Source organism: Blennius ocellaris (genome assembly GCF_963422515.1).
Source record: "Blennius ocellaris genome assembly, chromosome: 10".
NCBI classification, from domain to species: domain Eukaryota; kingdom Metazoa; phylum Chordata; class Actinopteri; order Blenniiformes; family Blenniidae; genus Blennius; species Blennius ocellaris.
Window position 1 is genome coordinate 12829102 of NC_137659.1, and position 19615 is coordinate 12848716.

Below are 19615 nucleotides of genomic sequence, written 5' to 3' on the forward strand. Positions count from 1 at the left end.
TGAGGCAGGGCAAAGAGAAACCTAGGAATTCTGTTAACAAAATGAAAGGAGGAAAAAAAAAAAAAAAAAGAGCATCATGCACGCTTATCTCTGAGAGGCTCCTGCTACCCAACCAGGTCAGATGAATAAAGAGGTTTTAACCTAATTTCTCACATCCAGCTCTCTGACCATGCCTGACCACAGTAAGAGACGCTGCATAGCAAAGTGCAATAATCCAGTTTTCCAACATCCGAGAAGCTGTACGACAAATGCTTTTTGGTTGAGGCTTGACATCAAAGGAGTCTATCCTCAAACGCAGTTCCGTTCAGCACTTTGTTTTACAGAACACACTTCAAATATGCACAACTGTACAAGTAACAACTGAACCCAAACAGGGATAATAGTGACGGCAGCTTCGCTGGCTTTAAAGTGAAAGCTGTAAATGAGTTCATGAAGTGGAGCGCAGCATTATCCCTTGAACTCATTTACTTCTATCCCAAGTGATGACTCATCACATGCAAAATGATTGTGACTGGAGATGAAAAACTCATCCTGTGGTTTTACTCAAAGGTGACACTGCCCCCTACGGGACAGAGTGAGTAATCATTTATATAAGAAAAAAGGTTACTGCAGTTCAATCTTTCAGTACCTTCTCTTTCAGATATAGGGGAAATTGTTATATTTATTGGAATATAATAGAAATGTTGAAAATAAACTGAAAATTATATAAACAGGCACCATGAATGTGGAACATTCAAATAACTTTTAAAAATCTTAAAAGGTGTGTGATCTTTGTACTAAACTGATTCACGAGGCACAGCTCATCATTTGTGTGTGCAGCCTCATCTGGAACACATTATCACCTTTTTAAAGGTTGAGATGATTTGCTGAGTGAACCTCCGATGGGGAGAATCAATGCAAAACCACTCAGCCAATCGCGTGAGAGTGTGAATGTCAACGACACCTAAAAGATGCTGCTGCGACCAAAGTATCAGTCAATTACCGTGAACATCCAGTAAATGAAACTCGCCTTTTGGCACTCGACCACACAGTGTCAGCACAGAATAATACGTTTTAGTTTTACTCTCCTGTATTCACTGTTATTACGCAGTACCTGAAAGTTCTCCCAAGGTCAGCAGAGGAACATCACTCCTGAGGTCTGGAAGGCAGTTGATGTTTTCAGTTGTAACCTCAAATCAATTTTAAATTAGTAATAGCGGGATCACCCGTAATAAGAATTCGGCTCAGATCTGCAGCAGAAGTACAAAGTGCTGGTCTTAAGTTATGTGTGCATGCTCAGAGAACAGTGATTTCTCACAGGTTACACCACAAACTGAGGTATTTAAAAACCAAGGTGTATCAAATACGACGGAAAGAATACAAATGTTTAAATAATAAGAAATACACTGCGCTACAGACATGGTAAACTGCCCATTGCTTTTATGCAGGGTGTCAGTGAGGGACAGATAGGTAGCGGGTAGTGCAGTCGGTGCTACTTACGGGAGTTTCGACCTTGCCTACGTCAGACCTGGGCTCAGCTGGCACCGGCTGTCACGACCTGGTTAGCCACCCCCCCCCCCCCCAGACAAGAAAGGCAAAGGGAGTAAAATCCTGACAGAAAATCAGGAATGGACCCCTTAAGGCAGTTGGTGGAATGTTGTGACACTCCTGCAGATGTGTTGACACCAACTTTACCAGCTCGTCCTTGCTGTTGGGCACCACAGGATCTCCATAACCTTCGCCCAGGCCTGTACCCTGGAGAGGTCACTACGACACAGGAGACTGCACTTTCCATTGGCGACCACACCCTGGAGGTCGTCGACAATTTCACATACCTGGGCTCCAACAACCTCCTTCTGGATGCCAAGCTGAAGGTGCACATTGGCAAGGCCACAACAGCTATGGCTCATCTCACAAACAGAGTTTGGGGTAACGCCATGCTGACGACCAACACAAAGGTGAAGGTGTATCAAGCATGTGTGCCGAGTGCTCTTCTCTATGGAAGCAAAGCACGGACCTTTTACTCCTACCAAGAACGCAGACTCAACACCTTCCATCTGCGTTGCCTCAGATGACTCCTGGGCATCACCAGGCAAGATCGCGCCACCAGCAACGACGTCTTGGCCCAGGCAGGGATACCCAGCATGTTTGCCTTGCTAATGCAGAGACGACTGCGCTGGCTGGGCCACGTCTGCCACATGGATGACGGACGCATTCCAAAAGACATTCTTTATGGCGAGTTGGCCACTGGCTCCAGACCTACAGGGTGGCCTGCACAGCACTATAACGATGTCTGCAAGCGGCACCGATCCAGTGGACCTGGAAACGGCATCCTCAAACCGCATCGGTTGGCGGTCCACCGAACCAAAAAAATCTGAATTAAGAAGAGAGACCAGATGGGAAGAACGGCAGCTCAAGAGACAGCAGAAAATACACCCAGCACCTTCCAGGCCAGCACATTTACCTGCAGCGACTATACAATTACAATAATACAATTCCCCATTAACCTCATCGATCTTAAGATGAGCATAGTGAATCCACAAAAATGTGCCATTGTGATTTTTTTTTTTTTTTTTTAAATATCCCAGCATATTCTCTAGAAGCCCCGGATAGATAACATATAATTATTATAATTATTTGTATGAAGCTGAATAGGTTTGTGAGTTTGGGTAGATTTGTGCAGCATTTTGTCAACGTGCTGTGCTTATGAGGTCAACAGTGACAAACGATACTCACAAGAGAAAAGCTTTAATGAAAAACTGGGAAGACGCATTTTTAGGATTTGAAGTACAATAAAAACAAACGTCTGACAAGAAGTGAACAGTGAACATGACTCGACAACAAAAGGAACAGAGATAATAAATGGATTGTCTCATGTTGAAGCGTAAAGCTGCCTCCGGATACAGAAATGAACGGCCGTCCTCTTCTGGAAAAGCGTGTAGGAAGAAGAGTTTTCAGTCGCTTTGAGTCAGACAGGACCTGAGAGTGTTGCAACCTTCCCAGAGCTCGGCTGTGGTTTTCTCTTCATAATGTCTTGTATGGTCGAAATGGGCAACGTTTCACTTTTGCCCCCCCGACGAGCGTGAAGCAAGTCCACCACCGCACAGCTGGGCTTAGGACGCCTGCGTCTTAACGCCCGCTTCTCCGCTCGCGTCTTCGGTGGGGGGAGACCGTCACAGATTCGAGAGCAGGCGGCAGTGATGCCACAGAAAGACGGGTCGTCTGAATGTGAAGATCCCTCTGAGCTGCCTTCTGACGGCGAGTCTCTGAAAGTAGGTTGAAGAAACCTTTTTGACAGGAGTGTGGGGTTTGTGATGACCGGCACTCCGTTACATACAACGGCGCCGTTACACAGTCCAGGTGCAGAATGAAAGGAGGGCTTCAGAGTCTCCACTTTCTCCAAGGGCTTCATCTTACGACGTCTCTTCTGCTCATGGAGATCAAGCAAGACAAACAAAGAAAAAGAACACGGCGTGCTTTAAACTGTCAAAGCTAATTTTTTTACCCTTCACATTTAAACTTTTACACACCTTTCTATTTCCTGGACAAAGACTCTGGGTCTCCTCTGGGTGCAGCACATCTGGGCCTGATGCACAAAAGAAAATTAACATCTATTCTTTGAAGTGATCAATTGTTTTGTCTTATTTGATTTTTTTTATCAACTCCTCTTCTGGTACAAGCTTACCGTCAGCGGTTGCTAACTGGAGAGACTCAGAGTGGATCAGTGGATAAGATGCACTCCTTTTCAGGCCTTTCTCATCACAGGAAGAGAACTGCCTATTAAGGAAACGGTAAAGTAATGGTTGAGGGGAAAGGCTTCATGCAGCGTCTTCATTAAGACATTAGTCACGGGAGCGCGATCATGAAACTTCCAAGCTGCGATGTTCCCGATGAATAATTGTATCAATAAACTGGCCTAATGAGTGCAGTCCATTTGAGAGACTGTAACCTGCGCCCATTAACCATATTGGCCGTTAAAGCCTACTTTGAGTGCATGGTTATAGCTGATATTTCCACTACAACTTTGTCTGTTTTCCATCATGCAACATTAAAAAGCCTCCTACCTCTCAGGACAGCAGTAGGTGTAGCTCTTGGGTATGGGCGGCTCTGGTTCTGTGGTGGGGGAGATGGTGGAGATGGAGCAGTGGTGCGCACATAGCAGAAGGCCGAGACTTAAGCACAGCAGAAGGGACAGCAGCAGGTAATTCTGCCTGTCTGACACCTGCAAAACAGCAAATTAGAAGCCCATTATCAGATCAGCCACCATCGAACTTGCTAGGTGGTACATAAACGTGACAGAAATCACTGTGCAGCATTGATACAACTTTAATTACAATGTCACTGGAACTACAATTAACAAACAGCTTGTCGTATATTGTACTTTCTCTTTAGGCCTCAAAAATGAAACGCTAAATCGGAATTCAGTTCATTAATTAAAATAGATCACAGCATGAAAGATTGTCCTTGTGCGTCACAACCTCGCGGGCAAGAGCGCCCGTGCCTAATGACTCGGCCCTGGGAAATGACTAAACCTACTCAGTTTGATCACCCTTAAAATCCGCTGATTACATATGAAGGCTTTGTGCCCGGAGCGTTGTATCTACCTCAGTCTGCAGCTGGCTGACTCTGACAGACAGGTTGAGAACCAGCTGAGTCATATTCTCCAACTGGCCCTGCAGCATCTGAATGGATTCAGTCTGACGTTGGTCCTATGGGGGGGGGGGGGGGGGGGGGGACAGGACAATAAATTAGTTATTACAAAAAAGCCATTTATTTAAAGGTGCCTTTCAAAACACAAGGTCAGTGAAACGTCGCATGTACAAAAATTCACATCGTTGAGAAAATGATGTTCGCTCAACAGATGTTAAAGGAAATGCTTGCATCCATACATATGCGAGAGACTCGCACTGCAGCAGCTCTCTGGATTTACCTGCTCCTCTGCTAGTCTCGATGTGTTCTGAAGTTTAATTATGGTTTTATTGAAGGCCTTTTGCATCTCTTCCATCTGCTTCCGGTACCTTGCATTGAAATTAAAAAGGTGCAAGTGTTACAATCATCCGGCCAATTGTTCACAAACCAATAACTAAATAAATACATGTAAACTTGTATTGCCTCACCTTTGGCTGAGCTGCTCCAGATAGCGCCCGCTGAGAGACATGTTCATCTCCAGAGCCTTGATGCGGTTGTTGAGTCTCATGAACACCGACTCTTTTTGGCTGGAGCCGTGCACCGTGTTCCCGTTCTGCTCCGTACCGTTAGGCGGCTCTGCGTAGATGTCTGAGAGGGACGGTGGGGCGGACGAAGTAGGAGTTGCAGTAGAGGGGTGAAGCAGTTGATTGCTGCCACCAGCGGGTGCAGACAGGTCCTCTGTGAGGTCCTCTGTGACGGCTGCCTGACCACCGGAGGGATCCAGCTCGGTGACGGTGTCCTGAAAAGGGTTGGAGACCTCGGTGGAAGAGCTGCTTTCGGGTACGACTGGGGGGTCAAGGTCCTTTTCTAATTGAGGCGAGACAGTGGGAGGGACATGCACAGGCTGGTCTGTCTTCTCTTGAGTTTGGATGGGTGCTCCATCTGTTTCTCTGGGAGTGACGTCAACAATCGTCTTATCCTCTATTGGACCTGCTAATATTTCGCTCACTGCCACACTGACACTGGGTTTTCCGTAGATGGACATACTGAGGGAGGCTGAAGGCTCCATCTGTTTCTCCTCAGCCAGCACATCCCAGCTCTGTTCTGGCTCCATTGTGTGTCGCTCAGAAGACAGCTGTGGCGTTTTCACAATAGGGGTGGCTTTGGCAAGGGATGAATCAGCAGCACTGGGTTTGGGGAGTTTCTGGGCTTGACTGGGCTCCAGAAGATAAGGTTCAGATATGGACAGGGATGAGTTCCCCGAGGGCTGTGGTGCTTCTGGTACGATTGCTACACTTTCTGGCTCCGGCTCGGGAGCTTGTTCTTTTTCATGGGGCTTATGCGTTTGACTGTGGTGCTGTTGAGGGTCAGGGCAGGAAGAATGAGCCAGAGGTAGTTGCCAGGAGGGGGTTTGAACGATTTGCTTTTTCTCCATCGTTTGGCACGTTCTCCTTTTAGAAAGACAGGCCGAGCAACGTTTCTGAAGATACTCATAGAGAGAAGCTGCACAAGAGCATGAAGGTGAAAGTGATGGGCCCAGAGCACAGTAGTTCACATATTCCTGCTGTCGCTCATCATGCTCTGTTTCCTCCTTCTCTTCATCAAGCTCTTCCTCCTTGTCCAGTAGAATGATTGTAGGACTGATGGATTCCTCCTCTTCTTTCTCTAAAGGAATAACTATTTTTTCCTCCACTGGGTGGAGCTCTTCAGAGCTGCCATCTGGGGGAGTCAGTGTCTCTGTCACAAGGTCTTCTGAAGTCGGGGGTGTCGTTGCAGGAATATCGGAGTCTGGCGATAATGCTACATCTTCAGTGTCAGATCTAGAGAGAGAGAGAGAGAGAGAAGGATCATTTAATACACATCAAATACATTTAATGCTGCATGTTACTTGCAAGTCGTTACCGCTTCACAATAGATAATATACATGTGCAATTGAAATACAATGTTGAATGGTCTTGGAAAAAGACCCCGACAGGTACTCACACTGAAGTGAGATCTTTAGTGGTTGTTTGATCGCTGGTTTCAAGCAGCAGTGACGACTCAGTCATGTTTACTTCTTGAGATGAAAGGTTGCCTTGAAAATAAAATTGAATATTCATGGACCAATTATCATTCTTAAGTCATGTTGTCAGCATCAGTATCCATTTATGTTCATTATTATTATTATTCAAAACAACAAAAACATTTTTTATTTCTTTTCCTCGACTGCTTTGAGGAACACTGAGCTTCCTGTCTGTAATATCATCACTCCGATCTTCAGGGATTTCCTCTGCCAGTTTTGAGCCAATATTTATATAAGAGTTGTTAAAACTATTAACTTCTTCCCTCTTGTCCTTTTTTGTTTCATTATCAATCTCGATCAAGTACTGAGGATAGCTTTGTTTTCCAGAATCATATTCAATAAGACTATTTAATATGTCCCATATTCCTGTCATATTATTTAATATTTTACTATAATATCCCTTACTACATACCCTTATAATTGTGGCTAACTTGTTCTAATATTCATCTCCTGATTCCTTAGTTCTTTGTTTGCTGAATTCTCTGTAGAGTGTATTGTTCTTTTTACAAGCATTCTGTAATCAGCAGAATGGCTTCTGCAAGTTTCTTCATGTGCGGGGGAGTTTTTCCTTTCTACAGTCACAAATAAATCTGCTTGCTCATGTGGATTTGTTGGGTTTTTCTCTTTTCTCTGTTAAAAGCACCTAGAAATGACTGTGTTGTATTTGGTTCTATATAAATAAAATTGAATTGAATTAAATTAATCACTGTCATTCATGGTCGATCTGTATGTTTTATTTTCCCGCGAGATTGTTTCATCAGACCATATATGGACCAGGTATATGCAAATAAAAAGGCCGTAACCTTTCATTTCAAATAGTTTACCGAACAAAACGGGGAAATTCTACCCACGAATATCTATAAAATTCATTGCTCTATACCTTGCATTTCTGGGCCTCCCCCAAGAACATTGACAGCAATATTATTCACCATGTTCAAAATGGCATCTGGGGAGGAAATTAAAACGTCACAGTCACATGTGTAATCCAAGTCTGACATGAAAGCACACATCTGAATGGAGTATAAATCCGTTCTAAGCTCGACTTACCTTTCGCTGATCCAATCAAATTGTTGGATAACTTGGCTTCTCCAGGTGCAAATCCCGAGGGATAATCTGCAAGGGGCATTAAAACATGCAAAGCTTCCATATGATCCATTCTACAAGAGTTACATTTTGGCAGGTCGATCTAAAACCATCATGATGTGGAAACTAATTTTTCCGCTATTTTTACTACTTATATTAGAGATATAACCAACATGTTAACAAGCTGCGTGAACAGTAGGAGGATCACATTTAGAAACTCATCTATCTGCATTTTAAAATCCAAGTTCTTACCCAAGTCATCATCAGGATCATCGGTTCTTTCCGAGGGATCAGCTATCTCTTCATACTCTTCCACCATGCTCGTGCCAAACACCCTGCCAAAAACATTCCGTCTCCGTTTGAAAACACGTTTTGTCCCCAGGATCTTAAAAGCTGTGCCTACCAAGGTCATAAAAAAGGGGTTCTATTCTTGGACTTTTTCTCTCAACATGAAAGCATCTGAACATGGGCATCATGTTTGTTTGTTTTTTTTTTGGTTTGTAAATACAGATTCCTAAACATCTTTCACCTTTTATGTACAAGTATGTGTTGAATTGTATCTTCCCACTTTGAAAAATTAGCAACTTAGGAAGCTAAAATACATCGATCAGGCCTCTTTTCTTCAGTGAAAGGATTAACAATGTAGTAAGAATTAGGATTCTGCTAAATAACTTTGAAAATTTAACAAATAATCAATAGCTTTGGCAAATTGATATAGAATTAAAAAAAACAACAAAATGAGCAGGACAAACATTGTTATTTTTGTTTCATAATGAGGGTTCCCTCTCATGATTTGACAGTTTTCAAAAATCAAAGCTGCCCACATGTCATATTAATAACATGCTCACGCTCTTTGTCTTTCACATACCTTATGAGACTCAGTGGACAGAAATGTTCAGAGCCAAAGTGAGAGACCAACTCCACCTGAAACATGAATAGTCATTCAAATAGTTTAGTGTTCATGTGTTGCTGTATAAAACACACAAAAGAAAACAATTCCAGCAGTGATTTAGTTATTTAAGGAATTGTTTGGACTATCAAAGTTTTAGTTTTAGGAGGAAGAAAGTGTGAACACTATTAGTTTAAAGAATGTATTGTGTTCAAGTGCCTCAAACAAATTAAATTGAAATAATCCAAACTATTCTCTTAAGAAGCAGCAAAACAGTGATTCTGTTGCAGTTATGAAAATATGAGCTGCTGCACATGTAAAGCTAAAAGAAACTTTTCCGACAAGAAGATACCTTTCCTGACAGAATATAATTATCTAAATGAATGAAAATTAAAACCATCACAGGAGTCATCAAATGTCAGAGAGGTCAAATCAGTGACAATGCTTCAAATGCTTAGCAAGTCCTTTGAAGACTTGGATCTGATTACGATACAGGACAATCACACCACACTAGATCCACAGGACCACATTCAGCTCTAAAAAGAGGGCATGCTAACCTTTATGTACTTGGTGAACATCTGAAGCAAGAGAGACAAAAAAGAGGAGAAAAATTAAGGAGAATTGAGCATGCATTCAAAACAGGACTGAAGGAAAGCATGTAGCGTTTTGTTTTTGTGAATCACTTCCAAGTCAAACTGCCACAGACTGAGACGATGACTTTCCAACATGGCCTGAGCAACATGTCACACATTTTAGGTCTTTGCTACATGAGAGACGAGCACAATGCCTTCTTTTAACAATCACTCCCAGGGACAGAAAGCTCTGGTCACTACTAAGAAAGCAACAAAAATCGGAAGGCGTCATAATATGATGTAGAATGTAAATATCTCTATGCACACAAATATTACCGCAATTTTGCTCCGACAATATTGAACTCACCTTCACATATTTAGCATAAAGATGCTCATCCAAAGGGAAGCTCTGCACCGTGCGCTCGTCTCTGGCGTGGAAGGTCCCCAGCTTTAGCCACTTATTTGTTGGGTATCTGACGCAATACATTGATTTACAAACAGTCAGTTCAGTCAAGTGGGTGTTTGGGAGCTCAGTGTGGCCTCTTTGGAAATTACAACAGAAGTAATACTGATGGGATTATTAAAGCATGACATCAACACCATTAATTCTAAATTGGACACAAGCGACAATGGCTATGGTGCGCACCTGTCACTAATGGAGACAAGAAAGTCCTTAGGAGTGGAGGAGAAGAGCTCGAAATTGGCGATGTCCAACTGCTTCAGCTGGATGGGCTCACACAGTTCAATGACAAACCTGAGCCGAGAAGAAAAAGAGTGTTTCAGACTGATGAAAAACAAACGAAAGCAGAAGATACACAGATGCTCCATACCAGATTTTGTTACTACAGGGGTTCAGCATGTACAAGTCCATGTTCTCCCTCAATATGGCCGACGTGCTCTGGACAGTAAAAGAAATAAATCATTGCAGTCAGTTTTATAGTCATTGTGCACTAATTTTCTGTAGAGTGCACCGGACAGTTGACATCATTATACCTTGGCCTCTGGGTTGGCGCCAAGTATCTTGGCCCCGCACTCCACTGAAGCGTAGTTATTGAAGTTCTTCTGAACTTTCTTCACAGTATGAGAAGCCCCATTATTAGAGGTGTGAGTAGTCAGAGCTGCAAAGAAAGACAAACAGGAAGAACACTTTAAAAATAAACCCTCACATTACTAGGATTTGAGAATACTAAAAAAAACCTGTTATTTTTAACATTCAGGAGGCAAAATAAGTATCGTCGGCATTTCCAAAGGGGCAATTGATATGACATTTTAGATTACTGTTGGTAACGATCAACAAAATCTGCACATTTGAATAATTCAAACTGTAGAGTTCATAAATAAATAACTCAATTTAAAACGCAGTACAAAAGTTTCTCGTTTATACTTCTGTAACTTGCAACTTGCATTGGTCAGGTGGGATTTTGGCCTGCTGCTCTGAACTACGATCTTGAATTCTTTCTGTAGATTTTCATTGGGACTCAAATCAGGCGTGCAAGTGCCATTTTCACTCCTGATCTGGTGTGCATCGACAGAGTTTAAGCTCGGTCTTCTCTGACCAGACAGACTTCTCACACCATCTCCCAGGCTTGTGTAAATGTTGTAAAACAAACTTTAAACAACCTTCACCATGCTTCTTCCTCTGCAATGAAGTGTTACGTGATGACCATGCACAGAGGTCGTGGAGGTCAAGGTTATCACTTTTGAACATCTCTTCCAATGATCCTTTTTACTCAGATAATCTTGCAATAAAAACCTTGTTGGAGTCAGTTTATGTTCAAATTATGTTCTTTCCCATTCCTGATTATGAACCCAACCGTGCTCACTCTAAGAATCAGAAGCTTGTAAATCCTTCTGCAACTAATATCTTCTGTATGTTTTGCAACAATAAGGCTGTAAATGTTTTTAGGGAGCTGCTCAAATTTACAAATCACGAGATTTTTCTTGTAAATGAGACTTTTTAATAACCCATCTGTCTAAACGAGCTGACATTAACTACCACCGACAGGATTTCACTGGAATTACTGCTCTATTTCAGCCGCTGTCTTTGCTTTCCATGCATTTTCTACTACGTGTGGATGATATGATTTGTTACCAACAACTAGTGAAACTTTCCCGTGAACGGCCCCTTTGGAAATATACTTATTGATGAAAAATGCCGACATGTTTTATGCTGGTTTTACTGCTGTCTTACAAGCAAGATATGTCGCCTTACTTTTCTCATTCTCCACTTCCATCATCTTCCGCTTCCACTCATCAAAGGTGGGGATGTCCTCCGGGTCTTTGCTGTTCATGCTGGAATCTGTGTCTGTGGTGACAGGGGAGCTCAAGTCCTGTCAGAAATAATGAGAAAAATGAAGAGCTGGGACACCTCCTTTGGTAGACGGTGGAATATAGTTCACGTACTCCCAATTCTATCCGAGTTCCCTACCTGATCTTTCATGGTGTGTGATCTGTTGTTTTCCACATGCTGTGTGCTCTGGCTGCTCGGAGAGCTCAGGGGAGGGTCAGTGTGGGTTTTAGTACCTGCAGTGTGAGCATTTGAAGTGTTCTCTAGGACAATTGGAAGACTGTTGAAATGGCAAAATAAACAAAAGCAAGCTGGTTTAAGAAGGGTTTTTACTATTCAAATTTCAACAATTCTCAAGGTGATTGTTCTCATGACTAAAATAATAAAGTTCTCTCTGCATTTGACCAAGAAAGACAAAAAAAAGGAAGAATTTATGCTTGAGTAACACAGAATACCGCATGTAAAAAGACTGCATAAATGTTAATGCTATGCAATAAAGATAGGCAATTTAATCCTAAAATAAAAAAATATTATAGTGAAATAATGATAATGATCCAGGATAGTTCAGCAACAACATCACATTGCAAAGGAAAGGGTTTACCATAAAATCTTCATATTGGTGAACTAAAATAAAAGTTTTATGACAAAACAGCTCAAGGGAATGCTGGCACATAAAAGCAAGTGGTCGGAAGCAACCAATTATGAGCTGTTGTGTTTACAGAACAAGACCCCTAAGCATCAGTAAGTCGCTGCACCTTCAAATTTTGGTCACATTTAATAAGTAGACGCCTTGTTATTTTTTTTCCCGTCAGATTAGTTCCATTTCCAGTAGCATTTAATCTTCCCTCCACACCCGTAAACTATTTAATTGGTTTTCATGATGCGTTTTCAGACACGACTGCAAGTGGATAATACTTGTACAGTCAAGCCTTTGGAATCATAATAATAATGTTCAAAGGCGTGAGCTGTACTCACCTATCACTGTTGTACGAGTTGTTCTCTTCTTCTTCACAGTCACTTGGCAGGTCAGAGTCACTGGCCTGAGGTACAGCTGCATCCGATGCGTCTCCCGACCCACTGAAATCAAACGATGCACATTGAAAATGAAAAATCAGAAGAAAAAAGCTGCTACAGCAAGGACCAGTCATCAAAGAGATGCAATATGTATATTCAAAAAGCATGTGCATGAGTCATGGGTGACATTCCAGGTAATAACTTGCCTAGCTGGGATGATTTCAGGAAGGTCCGAGATGGTGGAGTCTTCTTTAGTCTCATCAGTAGACCCAGAGATGACGTCAGGGGAAGGCAGCAGGGGGACCTGGTCCTGATCTTCAGTGCTGGCCGCTTCATGATGTTCATGAGCTGAGCTTGGCGCAGCTTTAATTTCTTTGTCTGTGTCTAGCTCCACCTCTGAAGTGGACTCCTGTGCTTCAGTAGCCTGATGGATTGAGAGATGGTGAGAGAAAGATACACCCGAGACGGATCATGGTCTGTTGCGCTACTCTGGAGGAAACCAAAGGATAAATAAATGTTTAAACTGCACAGTACCTCAGCATGCTGTTTGGTCTCTTCTTGTACTATCTTCTCCTCTTTGTGCTGATTATCATTCATCACATTTTCACTTTCTGCTGACTGAGGAGGTAAGACCACATCTTCAATCTGGATGGATAGAATTTAAATAATTGCTCAAAACGTACATTTATTCAGACACAAATATCACTGAACAGCAAAACCGTTTCCGAATAGCTGCATAAATCTTTGAATTCCCTTCTTCAAACCTTTGGTGAAATCAGATTCAAGTGTTTGGATAACACAGGGCAATTTCCAGTTAACCTCATGGATGTCTCACAGAAGCGAGAGGATTTTCATTACTTCCTGCATTCCTGTGTACTGATACATCTCAAAAAGTTTAATATTTTTTGTCAATCATTTCAGAATCCTTTATTTCTTGAAATATGGATGATTGCAGCTCACAGATATTAAAAACCCATAATTTACAGTCTGGGAAAATCTAAATATTACATAAGATCAATTTAAAAAAGGAGAGAATGTCAACAGAAATATCAGGCTTCTGAAAACCAAGTTCATTTCTATGCACTCAATACTTGGTTGGGTCTCCAAATTTCAAGAAATAAAGGCTTGGCATATTCATTTTATGCGTATTGAATCTATATAATATTTGGTTTTCATTTTCTGAGATGAGTGACTAAAAATATTGAACTTTTTCATGATATTAAATTGTTTTTAGATGTATCTCCAGAGTCCGAACAATTTGGAAGGTTGTGAAATGCTACCTTGTGAGGATGAGGCTCCTCTGTGGGCTCTTCCACTGCACTGTCGCTCTGAGAGGACATGGGGGGCATCTGGGCCTCTTGCTGCACCTCGGTGCAACCAACATGGTGACCGGGGTACCTGGGCGACAAAGTGAAAGACAAGAAGTAGGTGAAATCCCTAAAGTATTTCAATTTGCATGAGTAAGGGTCGCTTCCTAATGGTTTACATGAAATATTCTGTAAGTGAATGCAAGGTTTTGATTGTAAGGGGATTAATCAAGTTAAACATCATGAAGGCAGTGAGTCAGACAGAAAGAGTCTGACATCACAGAGTGACACACTGAGAAAGTCCAGATGGCGGTGCCACCACACTACACTTCATCTTATCTGTATGTAGACGTGTAGCCAGAGTCAAAGAGACACACCTCAACCAGTGTAGATATTCCACAAAACCTGTGGGACCAATACAAGTCGACTCAACATATTTGCGATATTTAGTAGTGGTGTTTAAATCAAAAATGTGTATTTTTTTGTGTGACGACTGCCTGAAGCTGTAGTGCTCCCTCACTTAGTAGGATTCTGGTCTGTACATCTACACTGTAGTAAAAATGCTTCGGTCAGTAAAGAAAACAAGAAAAAACATTAACCACCTCTCACTAAAAAGACTTACTACGACTTCAATCAAAGTCAAACCTTGTGGTGCCACTCAATAACCAACTGAGCCACAGCCTGAGGATCTGAAATTGAAGCTAATTGAGGTCTATGGAGCATTCGAGGGCTATAAAAAGCACTTCCCACTCACAACTTCAACTGTCCAGAATGTATTTAGGAGAGGGCAGTGAAAGGGAAATCTATACGTAAACGCAAAGGCAGGACTCAAAAAGCTTTCAGATTATTTGGAACATTCCGAGGGGAAAAAAAAGACCCTCATCTGGCTCCATCAGGACTGCAATACATAGGACTTCATAAATGTTTGAAGAAATGTTTTCTTTTTCTTTGTAGCATGGGTATGTGTCCGATTCATCCAACTGCAATAACGCTTTGAAACAAGCTGTAGATGCTCATTGTACACAGCAGAATTCTACTTAAAGAGAGAGTGGTCATATGGTTCATAGCGCTTCTGTGCATTCCTGCTAAGAAAACAACAATAATTAGCAGTAACAAGGTTTTAAACAATTCAACTAATGCGGCATCCCCTGGTCTGAAAAGCCACACTCCTACAGCAACACTTTGGGCCAATATTTGGATTTTATTCTAGATTCTACATCAGCTAATTCACTGGGTGACTGGCACAGCTCCTGTGTTCGTCTGACTATAGGCTACATCTATCACAAATGCTTTAGTGAACAGCCGAGCGTTTGTTTTCTAATTGAAAACCAGCAGCCGCAAAGTAACTCCCAACGGAGGAGAGACGTGTCGAGGCATGGCTTTCGCAACTATTAGCCAAATGGTTAAATCAATCAGCCTCACACAAAGAAACACAACATGCAATGGTTTAAGCATAGCAGGACAGTATTAATGAATTACACAAGATAAACTACACAAAATGTCGCACTGATCAAGTATAAGACCCAGCATGTAGAGAACAGAGAGGTTGGAGTACATCTGCAATATGGGTCAAAAAAATGTTCAAGAGCAGAATCTGTGTTATATGAATATAATTGGTTTTAGTTGAATGTAAATTCATTACAATGTATTAAAAGCCATGTAAAATGTGCGGATTAATTATGAGAAACATGATTTAATATGACACATTCAATCTCCACCACCATCACAGAAAAGCAATATACATTTGTACAATCCTGTACAAACATGTGTAGCAGTGTTGTTGTTCTAGATCATATTAGGTAAGCCCAAGTGCCTCAAATGAAGTGGCTGGTGGGTGAATGTTGTAACCATGGAACCCTAAAAAAAAAAACTTTAATTATCCATATTGATTGAGGTAGGGACTGAAAAACATGAGTTTTAAATGAAAAAGCAAACCATTAACTGATAGTTGACTGTTTTTGACTGTATGTGCATAGCCATACAAGTGTAATAATTCCCCAATTCTTATTGCAAAACCTGATTAATTGTGAGAGCTGACGCAGACCTGACAACAGGCCATGTCAACATCATTAGTACAGATTTTAATGAAACATGATTACATCATGCGTTTCCGCCTCCCCAACGAAAGTACGATCAGTGTGTTGTGTTATTGTCCTCCAGCATCATGCCAAGAGCACATAATCTCTCTCTCCATAATCTCTACCACTTTCTATCTGTCTCCTGGCTTTGCGATGTTCAGTCAGATTTGCAGAAGAGGACATGGCTGACGTGACAGGGCCATAATCCCGTCATGAGCGGATGAACCAACCTATGGGACTTGACTGGTGGTCAGTGCAAGTGGAAGATCCGATGTGCCCTGAATGCACCACGTCGATTTATGCTCATGGTCGCTTATAAATGTCGGACGGACACCACAAACTTCAGTCGACTCATAAACACACTTCTAGCTGTGTCAAATCACCGGGGTGTAAAAATGTCACTGGGTGTCCGAGGGTATAACGCACAAATTGACGAGTTATTGCTGCGCTAACTTGTAGCTAGCGCATGCTAGAAGGCAAGAAGTCAGAAGTCAGCCAGGTGCCACATCACGGCAGTGTACACGTTAGCTGACTTTTAGGTGATTCTAACCACGGCGAACATTAGACAAAGACAAGTTGTTCAGGCCCACATTACACGTGTGACAACAAAACAGAGATTTATTTTTTTCTTTTAAGTTAACCAACTCACCAACAGACTACAGCTATACAGAGCCACGCTGATACAATTCTCCACAGCAGTGTTGTCATCTTCAGCCCTCTCCGGACGGGACAGACATCCTCGCCGAACACGAACGAACTGGCCTTCTCCTTTTTTTAGTCACTTGTCTCCCCGGCTGGGCGCGACATGGATTCACCTGCTGTTTCCTGTAAACTTGGCGGCTGAAGTGGAATGCTAACACTGCTCAACAACACAAACGCAGTCCGCTGCTGACTGACGTTAAACGGCCCAATGAGATAGCAGTGACGCAATGACGCTGTTCGAATCAGGCGTAGCAGGGGAGCGCTCGTTTTACAGTCTTTGAATACCTGGAAACGCGGTGCTTATAAGGCCAAATGAATTCAAAAAGTGTCTTTTCTCTAAAATCGATAATGGAATAGTGGAACAATACGTGGAAGGGCAACTCGCACTGATATGATTATAGTTGGTGTTAGTCACTGCCTCGTGGAGTGCACAGTTCAACGTATATAAACCACAGGTACACGTAATTTCCCGAAAGCAATCGCACCTTAGTACGTCACACTATCGTTCTCGAAATTACATCCTAATCGATAACATAATCCACCACAATTCAAAACATTTTAGAATGATATCTGTTTTTTGTTTCGGGGGGTACGGCCTCATAATAATAATAATAATAATAATAATAATAATAATAATAATAATAATAATAAACGTCCACCTAGTATAGTAATTCTTGCGTCTTACCGCTGAGAGAAAAAAAAATGCTTTTTTTTTAATCGTTGAAATATACATAAATATATATTTGAAACTTTACCTCAGTATAAATCGCTGTTTGTCACATCAAACGTACCTTGTGATAATTTGGGCAAAATGGGTTCCCTTTTTTTCCTTTTTTTGATTTGCAGACCTCCATAAATATTCAAATGCACTGCAAAGAAGTTTGCAGTAAAAATAAATAAATAAAAAAAAAAGCACATCCATGTTTAGGTCACAAGAGGGCGTCCTTTACACAAGTGTAGCATTCATTCAGGCCAGAAACAGAACACAGAAGTTGATGGTCACCTTGGTGAGGGCAATGGAGGATGTGCTGAAGAGTTTTTGTTGGTAAAAGGATAAATGTCAAGTACACTTGCTCGATGACTGAAGCTTTTATAAGGGACATTTTGGAGGTACTACTTGGTGTCCAACAATGAACCACATTTTAGATGAATCTCCACCTGTCAGGTTGCACAGCTAAAACAAATGGAATGAATTGGCACATAACTGATCAATCAAGAAAAAAAATCTGTTACCAGCTCTTATGGCATCAAAGTGAGAAGTCATCACTCTGACACGTTTATTGATCATTCATATAAGTTGGGGTTTTTTCACCTGCTCATACCTCATTCAGGTGTATAGACAGACAGTTTGAGTCCCACATGTTGTGCCAGAGTAGTGTATGCCAACTTCTACAAAGCTCAACAAGAAATACTCCTATTATGCAGTTGCAACTGAATTGTGGTTGCAGTTAAGAGCTTAAAGTTAACACCTTAAAGTTTACAGCTATTGGCATGTATGCTTTTTGACTGACAGTCATTGTATCACATCTTAAGTGTGACATTATTTATTTCAAGAAGAATATATTTATTGTAAAGTGTGTGCTAAAATGACAGCGATCCAATTTAATTAATAATTTTAAAGTCTGCATATTTCTATTCTGCCTTTTAATAATGTGCATATGTAAATTTTTTTCTTATGTTTCAGGCTCAAGTAAACAGACTTCATCATTGAATAATTTTTTGTCATAAAAATGACATAATACAGTCATTTTACCTGTTATCAGACAGATGATGCTCATCTACAGCTGTTACGATCAGTTTTGCCTGTGCTATTGTCCATCATGACTTTTCGTCACAAAAGACACAGTAAAACCTTTTTAAACCCATTATTCAAGGCACAGGCGAGGCTGAAACAACGTTATGTCATGTACAACTAACATTTTTGTAATTTATCAAGTGGTTTTGAAGTAAGAAGAGAATTATGCGATTGGCTTCAGTTTGTTATCGGGGAGATGAATGTATTCTAAATATAGTGAATACCTTAAGTGAGAAGTCAGTGATCCCATCTGCTTCAGATCAAACAATCGATAAGTACCTCATACAAGAGGGATGGTAAAATAATTGTTATCATGGGCCAAAGACTGCTGCGCAGGGCTGATTCATGCTGTTACTTGTCTTGCTGCTTGTTACATGGTTTGAGAAAGGTGATGAGAAAGGTCAATGTTTAATCCTTAGATATCCTTGAATACAGTGATCTGTTAAAGGCAAAACAACATTTGCGATTGAGGTCAGTAAATAACCATGTAAATGTTCACATTTCAGTAGAAACTGCACTCTGTGTTGCAACACAAATGAAGCGTAGCTACACAGGCTTTTTTGTTTTACACATAAAAATGTAAAAAGTGATTAAAAAATAAAAGCAAAGTCGTGGTATTGCATGCATCAGAAATGGCATCATTATTTGATTCTTAAGTACTAACTGACTCCCCGTGGGGATGCCACACTTCACGTAAACAAAATCATTGATAGGGCCTGCATAACTATGTAAACTCTAGATAAAATCTTCTTTGTGAAATAATGAAGAATCACTCGACAACTTGTGACATTATGAGGAAGAAGTTTATTGAGGAGCAATACAGACACAGAAAATAACAACTGATGCATTTTCCCAATTTACCATTGAGCCCTCTGGAAACAACATCATCTCACTATATTGGAACCATTCAATTGTTGATCTTGAGCAGTTTTGTTTTTTTCCAACTTCACAATTCTCTTTCTACATTTAGCTTTGGCAATACAGAATTGTAATTCATGCCAGTAAGGCAGTCTAAATTAGAGAGAAGAGAGCATTTAGTGAATAGAGACATAGAGAACAATTAAAGCGCTAGGATCCTTGATGAGGTCTTTATAGTCCACAGGTACAGTATCTCCTTATCATTACCTATATACATCAGAACACAGTTTAGGCCCACATACACAATAACAAACTGACAGAGAAGCACTTGAACATTGACATTACAACCTTAAGCCTCGA

The 19615-nt window shown here is 41.2% G+C and overlaps 1 protein-coding gene across 4 annotated transcripts; it reads right to left on the minus strand.

Moving 5' to 3' along the window:
• Nucleotides 1-2745: 2745 nt before the first annotated feature.
• Nucleotides 2746-16766, minus strand: LOC308135246 (SUN domain-containing ossification factor). Of its 4 annotated transcripts, none has more exons than XM_080503140.1 (24): nt 16550-16766; nt 13796-13913; nt 13050-13160; nt 12722-12939; nt 12477-12578; nt 11643-11781; nt 11427-11544; nt 10208-10332; nt 10045-10112; nt 9861-9968; nt 9582-9687; nt 9200-9220; nt 8622-8677; nt 8006-8088; nt 7718-7783; nt 7551-7616; nt 6592-6682; nt 5097-6428; nt 4910-4997; nt 4584-4688; nt 4044-4201; nt 3665-3756; nt 3510-3565; nt 2746-3406 (listed from the first exon to the last, which is right to left on the minus strand). In XM_080503140.1, the coding sequence occupies exons 1-24, from the start codon at nt 16606-16608 to the stop codon at nt 2948-2950; spliced, it is 3945 nt and encodes a 1314-aa protein (XP_080359266.1). In that variant the 5' UTR covers nt 16609-16766; the 3' UTR covers nt 2746-2947. The 4 variants fall into 4 exon arrangements, with proteins under 4 accessions (XP_080359266.1, XP_080359267.1, XP_080359268.1 ...); XM_080503142.1 differs by having other exon boundaries at nt 3021-3245; XM_080503141.1 differs by lacking the exon at nt 9200-9220.
• Between the last annotated feature and the right edge of the window lie 2849 nt (nt 16767-19615).

Excerpts from the sequence above, each read along its gene's own strand:
- LOC308135246 (XM_080503140.1), bottom strand. The coding sequence starts at position 16,608 with ATGACAACACTGCTGTGGAGAATTGTATCAGCGTGGCTCTGTATAGCT. Across the intron at positions 12,579-12,721 it reads CCTGAAATCATCCCAGCTAG|TGGGTCGGGAGACGCATCGG; the intron begins GCAAGTTATTAC and ends GTTTGATTTCAG. Across the intron at positions 9,969-10,044 it reads CCCTGTAGTAACAAAATCTG|GTTTGTCATTGAACTGTGTG; the intron begins GTATGGAGCATC and ends TTCTCGGCTCAG.